The 17,209-nt window shown below is 30.6% G+C and overlaps 2 protein-coding genes across 2 annotated transcripts in view; both read left to right on the forward strand.

Moving 5' to 3' along the window:
• The window catches only part of LOC145323952 (uncharacterized), a 6,337-nt gene extending 5,938 nt beyond the window's left edge, over positions 1-399 (forward strand). Inside the window, exon 5 of the mRNA XM_080166567.1 lies at positions 1-399. This exon is cut by the window's left edge and continues 33 nt beyond it. Coding sequence (XP_080022693.1) covers positions 1-237 — 237 coding nt within the window. The 3' untranslated portion in view covers positions 238-399.
• Positions 400-738: 339 nt separating this feature from the next.
• On the forward strand, positions 739-7,679 carry LOC145323953 (uncharacterized). Its single transcript, XM_080166568.1, has 7 exons — positions 739-1,020; positions 2,142-2,350; positions 2,612-2,728; positions 2,810-3,060; positions 3,184-3,365; positions 3,698-3,748; positions 6,289-7,679. The coding sequence occupies exons 1-7, from the start codon at positions 789-791 to the stop codon at positions 6,735-6,737; spliced, it is 1,491 nt and encodes a 496-aa protein (XP_080022694.1). The 5' UTR covers positions 739-788; the 3' UTR covers positions 6,738-7,679.
• Positions 7,680-17,209: the final 9,530 nt, after the last annotated feature.

The following is a 17,209-nucleotide window of genomic DNA, read 5'->3' on the forward strand; positions in this document are numbered from 1 at the left end:
GACATGGGTAGAAAGAATGGAATAAAGAACATACAAACCCAATACAAGCAAATGTTGAAAAGACCAGATATCAAACAGTGGGCCAAAGAATTTCAGAGCCACACAATCTTTTTTGAATCCTACCATTCAGATTTTGAGCCAAACAACCTAAGAGCTCTTTTTGAGTTCTATAATGACAACAAGGAATGTTCAAATACTTTTATCAACTATTTTTGTATAGAATTAAGTCTCATTTGATAAGTTTTAAATGTTCTGAAGACAAAGTTCTTATTCAAAAGTAATTTTGATACTTAATCAAATAGGATCAAAATTTATAAAGTTAACAGCTAAACATTGATAATATATAAAATGCATAAGAAGTGAAGAAGCAAATTCTATATACATATACTGGTAGCTTCGCCCCTAGAATTTATAGGCTTTGCCCCATTAGGTTTTAGGGGTGGGGGGGGGGGGGCAAGTTGGTCAACCCCACTATTTTAAAAGTAGTTGTTGTTTTTTTTTTTTTGGGGGGGGGGTATTTTTCATTTTTATTATTATGGGCTTATTTCAGGTCATAAGCCCATTAAAAACCACTAGGGGATTGCTTAATTAGAGCCTACTGTAGGGACAAGTAACATGTTATGAAAGTAAAAGGTTGAAATTAAGGGGAAAGGTGTTTTTAGTAAATCAATGTAGAAGTAATGTGAGTGTATTTTATATAATTTGATAACAAATTCTATTACAGAAAATATTAATAAAAGTAGTTAGAAAGTATATTTGAAATACAGTGCACTGAAAATTATGAAGAAATGAAAGTATTACTGGACCTAATCATTACTACCAGAGTTATGTACATGCAAATCAGAATAAATTATTACCAACACCATTCTGATTTCAACGCTAAGAACAAAGAAATGGAAATCCTAAGAGAAGTGGAAGATTTTACAAATGATATTCTTCAAATTCAGCCACAACTCAAGCAAGTTTGCAATTATTTCTTTGTAGCAAGTTCACTTCCTTTGGATTCACCATTCTTCAAAGGTAACTATGATTTAAAAGTTAAGTTAGTAAATTATAAAATAATTATAGATATGATATATTCAACTATAAATATGATTATACTTCTACAATATTTCTTTAAATAAATAACTATTTAATGTTTAATGATGAGTATAAATTTTACTAAATTAGTTTCAAATGATTAAATATTTATTAAAGGGACTGTGAACTAGAAAAGTTCTCAACAGATTATCAAACCTTAACATCATATCATTCATATAATCTCAAATATAGGGCAAAACTGTCTCTCATTTCCTTAAAAAGCGGCTTTTTCCGCCGATTTTTACTATGTCCAAGATTGGGGAAAAAAATTCCGAACTATATAAATGTGCAGTTAATTGTCTTTTTTTCCTTCAATAGCTAAAACTAAACTTTTTAACATAGTTCTCTATTTTATCTTACAGATAAGCTGACTCTTAACATAATCCTTGCTTTAAACCAATGTATAGTTACTTAGAAATTGATAAATAAGCAATATTTTTTATTGAAACCAAATACAATAACAAAGCTAGAAACAGTTTTTTTATTAGTATTCAAGTAACTTTAGATGGCCCATATCTTGCCCACCTTTAATTACAAATTTGTAAATAAAAAATTGCAATATTTCTTTATAAACAGTCTGATAAAAGTGTAAACTAATTCTTCAAAGTGGGTTATTTATTGTCCAACACAAAAAAAGGATATTATTAATTTTAAATAACCTCTGAGATTCAACCCTTTGTAGACAGTAAGGTATTTTTTTGTCAATTATACAAATTTAAAATAGATCTTTATTACCCAATTACTACGTTATAAAAAAAACTAATTGGCAATTTTATATCATAAAATAAATCCTTAACATTAAGTAAATTGTTTCAACTATATATGACAAGTTAAATATCCCTGTAGTGAAATGTGCTTAGAAAATGTTAAGATTTGATAATCAGATGAGAAATTTATACATTCACACTCCCTCTAAGTAAACAATATCCTCACAAAAAAATTCTTTAAAGTGTGACTTAATTTCCTACAAAGAAACTGATAAAACCCAGTTCAATATCCCTTGGGGCAAAGCCACTAGTTAGATTATAGATTTAAGGAACTATTCACTTTCTCTATTTCAGTGTTTAAAAGTGAAATGCCAGGTCTTAATGGTAGAGACAAGAGTTTCAGACTTTGGATGATAGCACAAAGATCTTCATTAGCTCAGGGGATTGAAGGGAGTGGATGTATGCTCCAGTTTCTGGACAACACTCCTGGACTAAACCCAAAACTTATTTTAAATCATTGCTATAAGCAATATGGTTTAATTCTATCAAAAGAGAAACATAAGGTAATTAAATTTTGGATATTCAGAGCTTAACATAATTAAATGATGCAGAGAGTATATTTTTTTTAATATTTAAGTAAAATAAAGATAAGATGAGGTCAGAGTAGATAAACTTTACCCTGTTGACCCCTAAAGAACCCTTATTGATTCTAAGATTTGTAAGCCTGCACTTTTTTGAAAACTATGCACTTTTTCACATTTTAATTTTGGGAACAATGTCATAACTATTAAAATCATTGAAGTACTGGATTTTTATTTTTCTAGGGATCAGAACAAAACTTCCAGGATTTCCTAGACTTTTTGCAACAGGATAGAGATTCTTTAGCTGCTGATGCAACTGCAATCTTTGAGGAACTTGAGATTGATCATGATAAGAATAAGGTATGAACTATATGATTCTTAACTAATATCTTTTTTATAACAATATTTCCTTCTAAAATAGCAATATATTCTACAATTTAGTCTGACAAGACACTGCAACTAATTAAGAAGATGAACCCCACCTCCAGTTACAACTTGATTCTCAAGAAGAAGAAAACAATGCTAGCAGAATCAAACAATTTGAAACTTTGGGCTTCCAAGTTTCACAACAGTTTGAGTGACTATGAAGACCTCGCTGGAGAGTTTGAAAGTGAGGATGTGCAGGATTTTTTACAAGATGTTTATGAACAGAAATGCTCATCATCTCTAGATTCATTGTACCACACACACAGGTATTAAATAATTAGGCATTAATGTTTCAACTAGAAAATGAAAAGACTTAAAGATTGAGTAAAATTTGTACTCAAAATTTTGTCCATAATCATAATTTAATTTTGACATTTTCCTTATTCTAGATTCTTGATCTATGTAAGATGTATCTACACCCTCATCTACACAACATACTTGGCCTATGTCCCTACCGCACTACTAGAAGGGCTTCCTGGTTTCCAACCTGTTAAGAAGGCCATTGATGAAATAGGTTCAGCTGAGATTGCTGTCAGAACCTTCACAGACATTGGAAATTCAGTACTTTCAGGTAGGATGTCACACCTTGTTTTCTTTAACTCAAGAAAATGATTAATATATAGGACTCTTACTAGCCAAATTTTGTAATGTGTGCCAAATTAGGGCACACAAGTTACTCTAAAATGGAAAACTCAATCAGTTCAGTATTTGTTGAAATTTTATCTGTTGACATAAGAAAACCACAATGTTATATTATAGGTACAGGTACAATTGGAACAGTACTAAAACAATTTTAAATCACACTTAGGAAACACACTTATATTCTAATATATTCTCATGAAATAATTATATAAGTTTAATGATCATCTTCTAAATTAAATCCTAAATTATTCTAATATTTAGGATATTTTGAGGCTGCATTGACTGCAAGGCAAAAATTGAACGTTAATCTTTGTAAGTATTTTATAGACGTTTTGAGTATTATCAATATAGAATATCATACTCAAGGCATTTAATATAGCCAAGTGCTAGTCAGGCATTTGATATCTTTAGTTATAGTAGGGGGTATTACTTGGCCAATAAAAATATCCACCTTAATGCAATGCACAGTTAAGAAACTGTACACAGATCACTATGGTATTTTTGTCTGTAGGTTCTGTTTGGTACTTAACCTAATATCTCATGTTTGGACAGAAGAGGAGATATTGCTCTCATTTGTTGTTGGACATGATATAATTGTTACAAGAATTTTCAAGCCACGTTTGAAATAAATAGGACAGTTTCAACATTCCTGAAATAACAATAAGACTTAACCATAACGGTCAGACACACACTAACTTTTAATAGTCTTTTAATAGTCATGCCTACAGTGTACTTTAGTTACTTGCATTCTAGCAAACAATAGAACAAACAAGATGACAACATCCATAAAAGCACAGATCAACAAATCAGACAGACTATGAAATCTGACTGATATGTATAAAGTAACAATGCATTCATTAGTAATCAATATATATAAAAGTCTAAATAATTTCCCAAAAAATTGAGATAAGACATGTATCTACCTTTCTATAGACACCTTAACCATTGTTTGATGGGTCTGTCTTTTTTATGCCAAATCGTTTTAAACAAGGTTTCTAAATAAACATCTCACAGTCCATTCGAAGGTGCTTTGATTTTTGTGTCAGAACCTTAATTGGGACATAGTGCATTTCATTACCCTAGGTTAGGTAACTTCATTTTACTTTTCAATAATATCTAAAATGAAGCGGTTTTTGAGAAAATTAGATTTTAAAAATTTCAAGTTCAATTTTCACCCACTAGGAGTTACTGCATAATCATGATAAGAAAAGCAAATATTATCTATTTAAAAGAAGGCGTCTTAACTTTTTTGCTTTTTATTTAAGATATCTAGCCGGTGCTTTTAGTAAGTAGTAGATGTAAAATTTTTCATAGAATTCAGATATGCTATCGTTTTTTTTGTAGACCTCTTATTTTTTAAGTAATTTAAGTTTTTTAAAAAAATTATTAAGTTGGTTTTAAGGTACTAAAACGCAACAAAATAAAAGAAGAAAATGGCTAGTATGAACAAAAATAGTAAGATCTTTAATTTGACACCTTGCTTTTAAAATTCTGTTGAGTAATTATTGAAAAAATCTATTTTTTTAACCTCGGTTCAATAAAAACTTTAAACCTAATTATTTTCTCAAACAGACATAAAAAATATGGGTTCATATATACCTTTAGAATCAGAAAAATATTACGAATCCATTCTAAATTTTAAATTTAAATTTTAAAAGTAAGGTGTCAAAATAAAGATCTTACTATTTTTGTTCATACTGGCCATTTTCTTCTTTTATTTTGTTGCGTTTTAGTACCTTAAAACCAACTTAATTATTTTTTTTAAAAACTTAAATTACTTAAAAAATAAGAGGTCTACAAAAAAAACGATAGCATATCTGAATTCTATGAAAAATTCTATCTTAAATAAAAAGCAAAAAAGTTAAGACGCCTTCTTTTAAATAGATAATATTTGCTTTTCTTGTCATGATTATGCAGTAACTCCTAGTGGGTGAAAATTGAACTTGAAATTTTTAAAATCTAATTTTCTCAAAAACCGCTGCATTTTAGATATTATTGAAAAGTAAAATGAAGTTACCTAACCTAGGGTTTTGAACAACTTTGCTTTTATAAAGTCTGTCATAAATCCTCTCTATATATGATTTATTTAGGGCTGAATTTCCGTGATCTTAGCAAAGCAATTGATAAAAATGGCCATTAATTAACTCACTTCAGGAGTGGTTTTATGAAGAACTTTATAAAAGCAAAGTTGTTCAAAATTTTAAATAAATAATCTTTGCTTTTCCTGTCATGATTATGCGGTAACTCCTAGTGGGTGAAAATTGAACTTGAAATTTTCAAATCTAATTTTCTCAAAAAACGCTGCATTTTAGATTTTATTGAAAAGTGAAATAGGTAAATGCACTATTTCCCAATTTAGGTTCTGACACAAAAGTCAAAGCACCTTCATTTGCACTGTGATCTATTTGTGTTCCATCAAAAACTAGAGGCATCTAGTGGCCCTTGAAGAAAGGGAGAGGGATCAGGAAACTTATTGAATCTTTGGTTAGCTTGTTTTATGATTTGATCTTTACATAGTGACTAATTGTCCTAGAAATATATATAATCAAGTTTTCCATGGATATATGCAATATTTTGTAAGAGATGCTAATTCTAAATGCATTCTAATTGTGGACTGGCTGTTACAGGAATCAAAATGCCAAGTTTGAAATATATAGAACAATTCTAACTTGCCTGAATAAACAACAAAAGGATGGATGTTCGAACCCAATATATTTATAGAAAAGCTTTACTTTTAACAATGATGTTAAATATTTAAATAAAATGTAAATAATTGTTCCTCAATTAACCTTAGTTACTGACTGATGAATATAAATAACATATATAAAAGCTAATAAACAAAATTAATCTAGGTTATGTCCCTAATCTTGCTGACATACCAAGAACTGATGAGAACTTTGTTAAAGATGAATGCTGGGCAACTTTGCAATATGGTCGGTCATACAACTATAAGAAGAATTGGAAGGTGTATCAAACAAAGCAAGTACCAGGGTTTGCAAGATTATATGATATTGATACAAAGAAAGAGGAAATTTATAGATATGAAGATAACAAGCTCCAGGATGGAGGTTACAGATGTATATTTAATAGTGGAAATAGTTGCTTAGGGCAACGTAAATTTGCCAAAAGTGGAGATTATGGGAAGGAGGATAGGCTATATCGTTTATACAAATATGCTGCTAGTGGGAATATTGAGTATCAGGAAAAGAATTGGGTACTTGGTCAGGATAAAGAATGGAGATTACTCACTAAATATAAATTTAATCCTGACAAACTTGAGTGGAACAAAATTAATTTGTAAATTGATTATTATTTGATTTATTGATTCATTATCAAAAGCCTCACTAGGTAGCTTAGGTCGTTACTTTAGGTATGTTAGAATAGCTCTTCTTATTTTAAACTTTGCAAAAATGATTCCTATATCGGTTATTAGCCGCTTCGCCCCTAGAGGCCGCTTGTTGGCACTTAAATATATCTTTCAAAATATCTAATTTGAGAAATAGTTATTTACCGCATTGTATTATAGACAGTTTTCCGCGGATATTAAAATAATAATTTATAAAATTAAAACCAGTTTTATAAGTTCGGGCCCTCCTCAGGGCTAACAAAACTGGTAATAATTTTATGATTTTCATTTTAATATTCATGTTAAGATGTCTGTAATACAATGCTATATAGGATTTTTCAGTAAGGCTTAGAAACGGTTCTAATCCAGCGGATATGAATCGGTTTTGAAGCCATACTGGAATAATAATTATTTTATCTTTAGAACAAATGAATGCTTTCAAATGAATTGATGATTATCAAATAATAAATACATTTACAAAAATACCTTTTCCATTTAAGATTAGATTTAGAAAATGATATAATACAAAATCAATTTTGTTTTATATTATTTTATAAAAAGTTTTGTATTAAATGTATATTTAAAAGTAGTCCATTCTTTAACCAAAACCTACCCACCCAAATCCCCCTCCCCCCCTCTAAAAAAACTTATATTCATTTTTTTTAGTTTCATTTTAAATACTCATATATCATATTCTTTATATGTTTAATTTCTATTTTCAAAATTGTAACTTAATTTAGAGCCCCTATTCCCCTTATATTGTACTTATTTTAATATTAGTTTGATTGATGTTTTTTAATGATTATTATTAGTTTTAATAATTTTACTTTGATTATATAATATTGCATTTGATTTTCATGTAATTTTAATATAATATATTTTAAAAAAGCTCTGATTTATATTTTCTGCAATTTTCAATTATAGCTTCTCTATAACTTATTTTGTCCTTCAAATTAAACTTTTTGCAAGTTTGCAGATAAGGTTTTAGAATAGTTATTTATCACATAGTATTAAAATACTCGGGGCTAACAAAACTGGTTTTAATCTCATAATTTTTATTTTTATTTGCATAAAACTTTGGGTACCTAATTGTTTAAGTTTTAAAAAATGTTTTAAAAATAGAAGTGTTTTAACCTACAGAAGGGATAATTTTGTCTATCATAATATAGGTGTTTTCATAGATATATAGATAAGTAGATAGATAGATAAAAAGATAGAAAGGTTTTTTTAAAAATAAGAATGACAACATTAATAAAGGCGAAGCTCTTAAATCTGAAGGCAGGGCAAACGAAAAATAACTTTTGTACAGTGTCAGAAGCAAACATAGTTTGTAAGTTTAAACAAATTTGTTGCAAATATTCTGTAAACGTTTTCAAAGTCTACCGTAATAGACGCAACCATCAGATACGACGGACGGCCGTTACTCAGTTACAAGTGTAGAGAAGCTTCGCTTCTGTTCCAAGTAACACAGCGGTTATATTCACAAGTTTATTGATACACAGTTTTAACAGTTTTCTACAGAATTAGGATAGGTTAAATGCGATGATAATAGGTAATATAAAGGCAATATTTACATAATTAGGGTGGGTTCAGTACGATATTAATGGATTCCTTACCTTTATATAATTTGGTGGAAGGAATCAATAGCACAATGGATCAACAAAATTAAAATCATGGTTAATCTAAATAGATATACAAAGTTATAATCATATACTTACAAGCAAGTACATTATAATTAGAAGGATCGCAGCCATTTTTAATATAGGTATGTCCGCTACATAAAGAAGCACGGTCTTTCTGGTAACAATTATTTTGTTGCTACGCTTCCAAAATCGTACCAAATTGTTATATGAATAGCCACAAGACGTTTCTTTATTACTAACTAGCGGATACGCTACCTAGAGGCCTCTAGGGGCACTTGAGGAGGGGAGAGTAGAATTAGATAACCCAAATATACTATTTTAGATATTAAAAGAAAAAGAAAAAAGAAGAAACAAAATTTTGGGGTTCCCCCCTCCCCTATTTTTAATTTTAGTTTGCGAGATCATTCGGTACAAAAAACAGACAGACAAACACACATCCTGTTACTTTATTATAAAGATTGTAATCTAGACAGGTGGTATTTTTGTGTATCATCATTGGGGATGTACATTAATTTATCGGCCAGTGTCTAATCCCTTTAAATTCCTAGTTCTCATTCGTTGGCTTAGAATCTTTGGGGACCTCTTGAAATCTTGATTGTTAGGTACTAATTAACTAGAAGTATTCAAACTTTTCAACCAATAAGTTCAATCCACAGAAATTGAATTTTTATTCATTAGAATTAGGGGTATACATCAATTTATCATTTACAGTCATATCCAAATATAAAGGTTCAGGTACAAACGTCGGAGTGGACAAACGCAGGAGTGTTAAAACATCTTAGGTATTTCTATACAGATTAGGTTAGGTTAAGATATGAATGTATAAATGAGCCCCCCGCAGGGGTTAGGCATTTTAAAAACCTGTAAGATGGTCTAAAATAGGTTAGGTTAGGGTAAGTGTTCACTCTTGCGTTTGTCCACTCCGACGTTTGTGACTCCTGCGTTTGTCGTAGGACCAATATAAATACTGATTGGAATCTGTATTTTAGGTTTTAAGCTATTTCATTTAGATATATTAAGTCTTGGATTGGTTTTCAGCCCCTTTGAATATAGAGTAATTAGATCAAGGATCTAAAGGGATAAGACAATGGCCTATAAATCCCAAAGGATGATACACATTATTACCCCATCTGTAGATAAAAATTAGTGGTTGAAACGTTTGAACTCTCAATTTGATGAATCTGTGGTATCCGCCTAGGATAAATGGCAGACACCAGAGTTCAAATGACTACGGCAGTGTGAACAGACGTGGACACCTATACTATAGAGAAGCTACGCTTCTCTAGCAATCACTAAATAATAAACAGAGTCTATTCAGTTGTTTCTTTATTGAGGGTCTAAGGATTACTAACGTTATATACAACAAACAATAACTACACAGATAGGAATAAATAATCATAAATAAAATCAATATAATACATATACAATAGTCAGTTTGGGCAATAATGATCCCCCATCCCTGGAAAGGGTGGGGGGAATTAACAATACAGCTTAACCATAATAAGGCTGTCAGAATCAATCATTAATTTTAGGCATAGGGAGGGGGTCGGCAGACCCCTTCCCCAGGACTCGGGGGAGGGCCCTTGGCCCTTCCCCGAACCCAGGTCAGGGTTGCCATAGGCATGGCTCACGGTTGCCGAATACCACAAATCAACCAACTAAATGAAATTCACCAAAGGTTAAGCGAACGAATAAGAAAACACTATTCAAGAACTTTGGGGACCAGTGCACGTGTATTAAACAACCTTATATCTATCAGTAGATGGTAGGTGCGCAGCTGCTAGTACCATATAGTTAGCCGTCAGTGACTGGCCTCAACAAAATCGAACTTTTATATAGAGTAAGCTGCGTTACTAAATTATATTTATATAAAGTTCAAGGATAATAACATTTTATAAGTAGCGGTAATGTAAAAAAGTCGTTTTAAAAAGTATTTGAAACAAAAGGCTAGATAAAGATTACACATATAAGTTTTTGTACAATTGCCTTTAAAATTCAATTAATGTATAATTGTGTTATATTAATAATCAATTTACAAATTTCAATCAATGAAATTGTTTGAATTTAATAGAATATGGTGTTTTGAATGAAACTAAAAACCACCTAGCGGCTAAATTTTTAACTATTTATAATAAATGTTTTGTGAATTTAATGATAATATATCTAACTTGTTTCAATGTTATAGTAAGTTATTAAAATGTATTTATTTGAATATAAAGTTTTCTTAATGGTCGTTTTTAGTTATTATAAAATATCTTTTAATTATACTTTAATATGAAAACTTTTTTAATTAACCATAAAAATAATGTATAATAACATATTCATTTTATCTTATAATTACAATAAAATTTCTTTAAAATATTATTTCTTTATATGTTTATCTATTTTTAATTTTCAACTTTTAATAGAATAATAATCAAACATTTTAAAGATTTTTATTAAAAAACATATTTTCAGAGTAAATTCTCTAAAGACGACCTTAAATTTCTTCTTTTCTTAACAATGAACAGGGAGGGAGTGGACATTAGACTGTAAATTACTGTGGTACCCAGAGTTTTAACACCAAGTTTTCTTATTCGTCTGCTCAAAGACTATTTAAAAGTTTAATTAATTACTACCAAACTAGAGGTGTCCAAACTTTTCAACCAACAATAATCTTCAGAAAGGGTAACTTTGTTTATCATCATCGGGTTGTTTTGCCTAAAATATTGTACCTTGTTGTTCTAGGAATCATTATTCCACAATTCAAATGAATAGAATAATTATTTAATTATAAAGTTGAACAATCAATAAGTCCTAAATGGACGTACAGACTTTTTGGTAACGATTATAGAGTTGCTTTTCTTTTAATATTGTACCTAACTATTACATGAATCGCCATACTAAGTTTGAAATCAATAGGAAAATTCTAACATGCCTAAATTAACGATAAGAGCTCTGTATGTTATGTACGGACGGACGAATCTACGCTGATTATAGAGAAGCTTCGCTTTTAAAAAAAATAACTATGTAAAAATATATTTCATAATAAAATTATATTTCAATAATCTTTAATGTAAAGATTATTTAATCACAAAAATTATGAATTTCAGGGTGTTTTTAAAGGAACAAAAGTATTGCTTTATTTAACCCACTTATCATTGACAGAAATTTATTATTTTTTCTTCATTTCTGTCAATGGTAAGCTGTAGGTTTAACTAAGAAATACTTTTGTTCATATTAATAAAACGAGCGGCTACGCCCCTAGAGGCCTCTAGTAGCACTTTAATTGTTTGGGTTTTTTAAATAAGACGTATTTTCAAAAAAAATTTGATTTTTTTGTGATTTCTCTTGGGAGGGTGGTGGTACCCTCCCCGAAAATAGTTATAAAGCTTCCTGGGACCATGAGAAGCTACCCTGTTAAGGAGAACCCGATCAGTTCAGCGGTTAGAGAGATTCTTCGGTACAAACAAACAGACATACAGACAAACACACATCCTGTTACTTTATTATAAGGATAAGATAAGTGCAGTTAGAAACATGGTTTTATATTGCCCACGGAAACGCAAATGAAAATAGCAAGCCTAAACACGAACAATAATTTAGATTGGACTTAAGATTTTTTAATCGCGTTTCTGTGGCCAACTGAAATATATAAATGGATGTAAAATACGAGGATATTATGGCAGAGAAATTTTATCATCAATTTAGGTTGCTAATTTAGTCTTCATGTATTTGTCAGTTCTTTCTTCAAGTAGGAGAAGGGGAAGGGATGAGTAAAAGGGGTGGAAGGGCGGTATTGTTATATTATCCAGCTGGAAGGACTATTTTATTAGAGTAGGCGCAAATATGGTGCAACATCCAAGCAATTATATATCTATTAACATTAATGATGAAAATATTTACATTGTGAGTATATATGTAAACATATAAAAACACATGAAATGTTTCGTGATTTTTCCTTTAAATTTACCTTTGATTATGACCATTGAATATCTGCTCTTTAAATCATTTAGTCTGCATTTTCATTCATGATTTTTTTGTGTTTCACTACTTGTGTAAGTTGTCATCCTTGTTTAGATATGACACGTAACGCTTTTTGGGACATATGATTTTCACAGTTGCTATTCATAATAGACTGCTGATATTTTATAAAGATACACTTTCCAAAGATCATCTAGTATATAACTTACTTTGACTGTCGGTCCTTTAGTCACTAAAGTGATGAAATTTTCCTGTTGGCTACATTAAAGTTAGAAGTATCTCTGAATGTGTGTGTGTGTATGAAAGTGTAGGTGTGTGTGTGTGTATACAACAAGTCACGTGACTAAGAGTGATGAAATTTTCCTGTTTACAAGATTAAAGTTAGAAATATCTCTGAGTAGGATTGTAGTTTTTATCACATCTTTGTAACTAAAATAAATCAAATATTATCGTATTATAGACAGCTCTCCACAGATATTAAAAAGAAAAATTAGGATTTGTTATCCCTGAGGGGCTAAAGGTCGGGACTAATAAAGTGGTATTGATTTCATGATTTTTATTTTAATATTTGTGAAAAATTGTCTGTAATACGATATTTTCACTATGGCTAACAAACCGATTCTATACCAGCGCATATTGATCGGTTTTGAAGCCATACTGAAATAGTTATTTCTCGCATCTTATTAATCTCATTGTGTAAAGAAATATAGGCTACAAATCCTAAAATCATCCTTATTAAGAATAAATTTGTATGTTAACAATCCACTTAAGTTTTTATAATAATACAACAGATGCATATTTTTAGGCAATCCCCCTTGGCCTTCATGTTCTGAAAAGATCATCAGATGAAGTAAAAGAAAAATGGCTCTATCTGTCAGTGTTCAATTTTTTTCTTTTGTTGGTAAGAATTCCCAGGATCGTCTGAAAGTTTTTCTGAAATGAAGAATAATCAGTTTTACCAAAAAACAAGAGTAATCGAAATTAGGAGTACAAAATTTATATATACTAAACTACAAAAAAATCAGAGAGTCAGACATACAATATAAACAAATATTTGTAGAGCAAAAAAGATCCAGATTTTCATAAATAATCTTTAATTCTAAAATGTAAATCTGTCATAAAAAAGTAAAGGATGCCTGAGCTGGATCTTTAAACCATTTTAGTGGTGAGCCAGATCGTTGTGCGCCGAATTTCAGCCAATCACAGCGCGGTATTTCATAAAATGCTGTGCTCTCATTTTGGTGGAAAGTTGGGTCACCCGATCTGGCTCACCACTAAAATGATTTAAAGATCCAGCTCTGCTATTTTATATTTTCAAGCCCGACTGATTAAGGTTCCGACTGTTACGGGTCAAGGCATGCCTAGGTCCTCCATTGTATCGCTAAAATATTGAAGTAGTTATAGAGCAGAGTGTTTTTTAAATACTGGCTTCCAAGTTGGGTATAGCAACAAAAATGTATTTATAATCTTATACAATTGTTAATTCTTTAGCCTTAAATTATTGATTTTTTCAGGGTGAAATCATTGACTCCGCTTTAAATTTGAATGTGATTGGAGTACTCGTTGTTTCTGCTGTGTTATGTGTTCAGGTTTGGTATTGGCGTAAAACCATCATAGGTCAGTATTCAGAAGAGGGTTCTTAATAAAAACAATTATCGCTGATTAAGCTATGGTAGCCCAATAACAAAACTTAGTTTTTTTTTTGTAAAAACAAGGATGAAATCATCCATAAAAGCGAAGCTCAGAAACGGTAAGACATTAAAAAAGGACATTAACACTAGTAGAGTGTTAGAACTGAATAATCACAATATAAATCAATAAAAGTTGAAGATTGTAAGAAAATTTGTTGAAAAACTGCTTAAATTCAAGATGTTGTTTAAAAATCAACATGTTAAAAATGGACGTACGCTACGCTTTCTAAATTGTACCTAACTACTACAGGAATCACAATGCAAAGTTTGGATTCGATAGGACAATTCTAACATTTTTAAATCAACGAAAAGACCTAACTGTGACGTACGTACGTACGTTCGCTTTTAAAAACTAAAAATTAAAGAAAATCTTGTGAAAATAACTTTTCTTTGATTTTACAAATAAATTTTTACATGATAATAGAATTTTATGATCAGTCTAGTTAACATTTTAGCTTTAAGTTTCTAACTTATCATTATATATCTGATGACCTTTTTATCACATTATTATTTTAATTTTGATTTTGTGGTTTAAAAAAATTAATACAATATGCTTTTTCTTCAAAAGTCTGGCAACTAAAGATCTCTCCTCTATTTGAAAATTGGGCCATAACCCTGCGGAGCCTATAACTGTTGATCCTAACCTGTTTTGGTACCTAATACTCAATATAATCTAATAAATAATGATGACAACATCCATAGTAGCGAAGTACAAAAAAAAATCATCGATAGAATCCGTATTAGATGATTAAAGAGTATTTGTTAAAATCAAGAATATATTTATTGGAGAAACCTTATCTTATTTTATAAGGTAACTGGCAGACTGACTGTCAAAACAATGGTAAAATTATTTTGATACTGTAATCCCAAAAAGTTTGAAAATCGGACCAAAAACCACCAAAGATATGGGGAAATATGTAAAAATATGAAAATAGCTAAAGACCTGCTAAAAGGTGGTCCCACTGCCATGGATGTTATCTTAAAACGACGGGAAATTTAATTTTGCTTTCTTAACTAAAAAAAGTTTGAAAATCGGACTATAAACACCAAATAAATTGGCAAAAATTATAAAAATTAAAAAATAGCCAAAAACCTGCTAAAATCACCAACGATATAAGTAAAAATGTGAAAAATATAATTAAAGGAAAAAATCTGCTTTAAAACAGTCCGACCGTCATGGATGTTTTATGGTTGATTATGCTCCTTAGTAAAGAAAATGTTGGTAAAAAGTTTCAGCCGTATATCTTTTATAGGAGCGGAGAATATCATTTTTCCCCCACTTCGTCCCTTACGGACGGACATTTGGAATTCTAGAGTATCTTCGCTACTAAAAACACTAACACTAAAACTTCCCTTCCAACTCTTATATTCAAATAATTTTCTTTAATCTTTGAGGAAAACCACTGATGATAGAAAGCCGTATGTTTCATTTGTATCTTATTAGGTGCACACAGAAATAGAGTACCGGTGGACGCTGAACAAGTCTCACTACCACTAGTCTACTACCAGCAACAAGAAGAACATCAGGAACCTAATGCCCAAGATAACCAGGAAATAGAAGAGGGTGAGAATGATTGTTCAATTTGTCTTGGAAGACTAGAAACATGTCAGCGTGAGTTCTGCCTTAAATGCATACAACAATGGGCATCTACACAATGGGCATCTTCAAAATGGGCATTTACAAAATGCAAAAACAAGGTAAATCTTTAGAGAATTAAATAATATTTTTTGATGTAAAGTTTTATTTATAGCAAGAACGTCCAAGCTTTTTTTGGGGTAGGGAGAGGTAAAAATTTCAAAGAGGAGGGGGTAATTGTTTTTTGGGAGGGTAAAATGGCGAGCGAAGTGCGATGCAATTTTTTCTACCCCATGGGTAAATTTGCTTGGTGGGGGGGGGGGGGGGGGGTAATAACCTTCCTGAATTCTGTTGGGAGTGGTAAATACCCCCCCACAATCTGTAGGGAGGGTTGGGGGTGTAATTAACCCTGAGGTAAATTTTTGAAGGGTGTAATTTTAATTATGTACCTATTTAATTATGAAGTACTATTAGATATTAGGAAATATCTCAGTCCTATACTTGAAAACACAATAATCAACTCACAAGTCTTGCTAACTGATGAACCAATATGATTCTCCTTTAAATTTAGCTTCAAATAGGTCCTTATAAGGTTTTTAACTAGTTTTGGGGAGGAGTTTGGGGAGGTTACCACCTCCCTGGCAGCCTGCCAAGATGAATAAAAGATTTTTATATTTAATGTTTGATTGAGTTGATTTATCTATTTTATGGAAGGTAGACAATTAATTTTGACTTTTTTCTTTCTTAATAATTGGGAAAATTTTACTTCTTTGATTAGACATTGTTTAGACACACCCAGTGTATTATTTAATTTAGAGGCCATTATAGACTATAACATGTATTTTATATCATGGTTCAGAACTGTTGAATCTGGTGGAATTATATGGTCTTTTGATTTTGGGGGGGTATTTATCCCTTTACCCCCCCCCTTGGACATCCCTAATTTATAGTACAAAGTAAAATGATATATGATGGAAAAGATAATAAGTACTAAGTTACTCTTCCTTTATTTTTGATAAAAAATTGAAATAAAGTCTTTTCAAAAGCGAAGCTTTTCTATGACTAAAATTAAACATATTTTGTATATTTAATTTTCCTATTCTTCTGAATTTTAGAACAATCATCTGAGGACAATATTTTAAGTATCTCTATAATAGAGTCCTAAAATTATAAGTATATCCTAAAACATAATCCAGTATTTACGCGCGCATTTTGTATACAATTTTGTTTATACCTTAAATTGATATTCTGCTAATTATTTTTTTATACTTCCCAAGAATGAATGTTTCTTTGCTCTGTTGTCATCCTTGTTAAAATTGTTATATCTATTTCTAGGAGTTGGTAACCTGTCCCTATTGCAGAGCCGAGTTTACCAAAATACATGTTATCCAAAACGGTATTGAAATCCGAGTGGAGAATAATCCTGAAGAGTGAAGAAGATCTCTTGTTGAACACTGAAGTCTAATTCCTCTTATCCAATCTTTAAAACCTTGTGAGCTTTAAATATATTCTGAGACTAGTCTACCAAAACTTTCATATTAATTAATTGTACTA

The sequence above is a fragment of the Acartia tonsa genome, chromosome 7 (assembly GCF_053477335.1).
Source record: "Acartia tonsa isolate MP-2025a chromosome 7, ASM5347733v1, whole genome shotgun sequence".
Taxonomy (NCBI): Eukaryota; Metazoa; Arthropoda; class Copepoda; order Calanoida; family Acartiidae; genus Acartia; species Acartia tonsa.

Excerpts from the sequence above, each read along its gene's own strand:
- LOC145323953 (XM_080166568.1), top strand. The coding sequence starts at position 789 with ATGAAAGTATTACTGGACCTAATCATTACTACCAGAGTTATGTACATG. Across the intron at positions 2,351-2,611 it reads TATCAAAAGAGAAACATAAG|GGATCAGAACAAAACTTCCA; the intron begins GTAATTAAATTT and ends TTATTTTTCTAG. Across the intron at positions 3,366-3,697 it reads TGGAAATTCAGTACTTTCAG|GATATTTTGAGGCTGCATTG; the intron begins GTAGGATGTCAC and ends TCTAATATTTAG.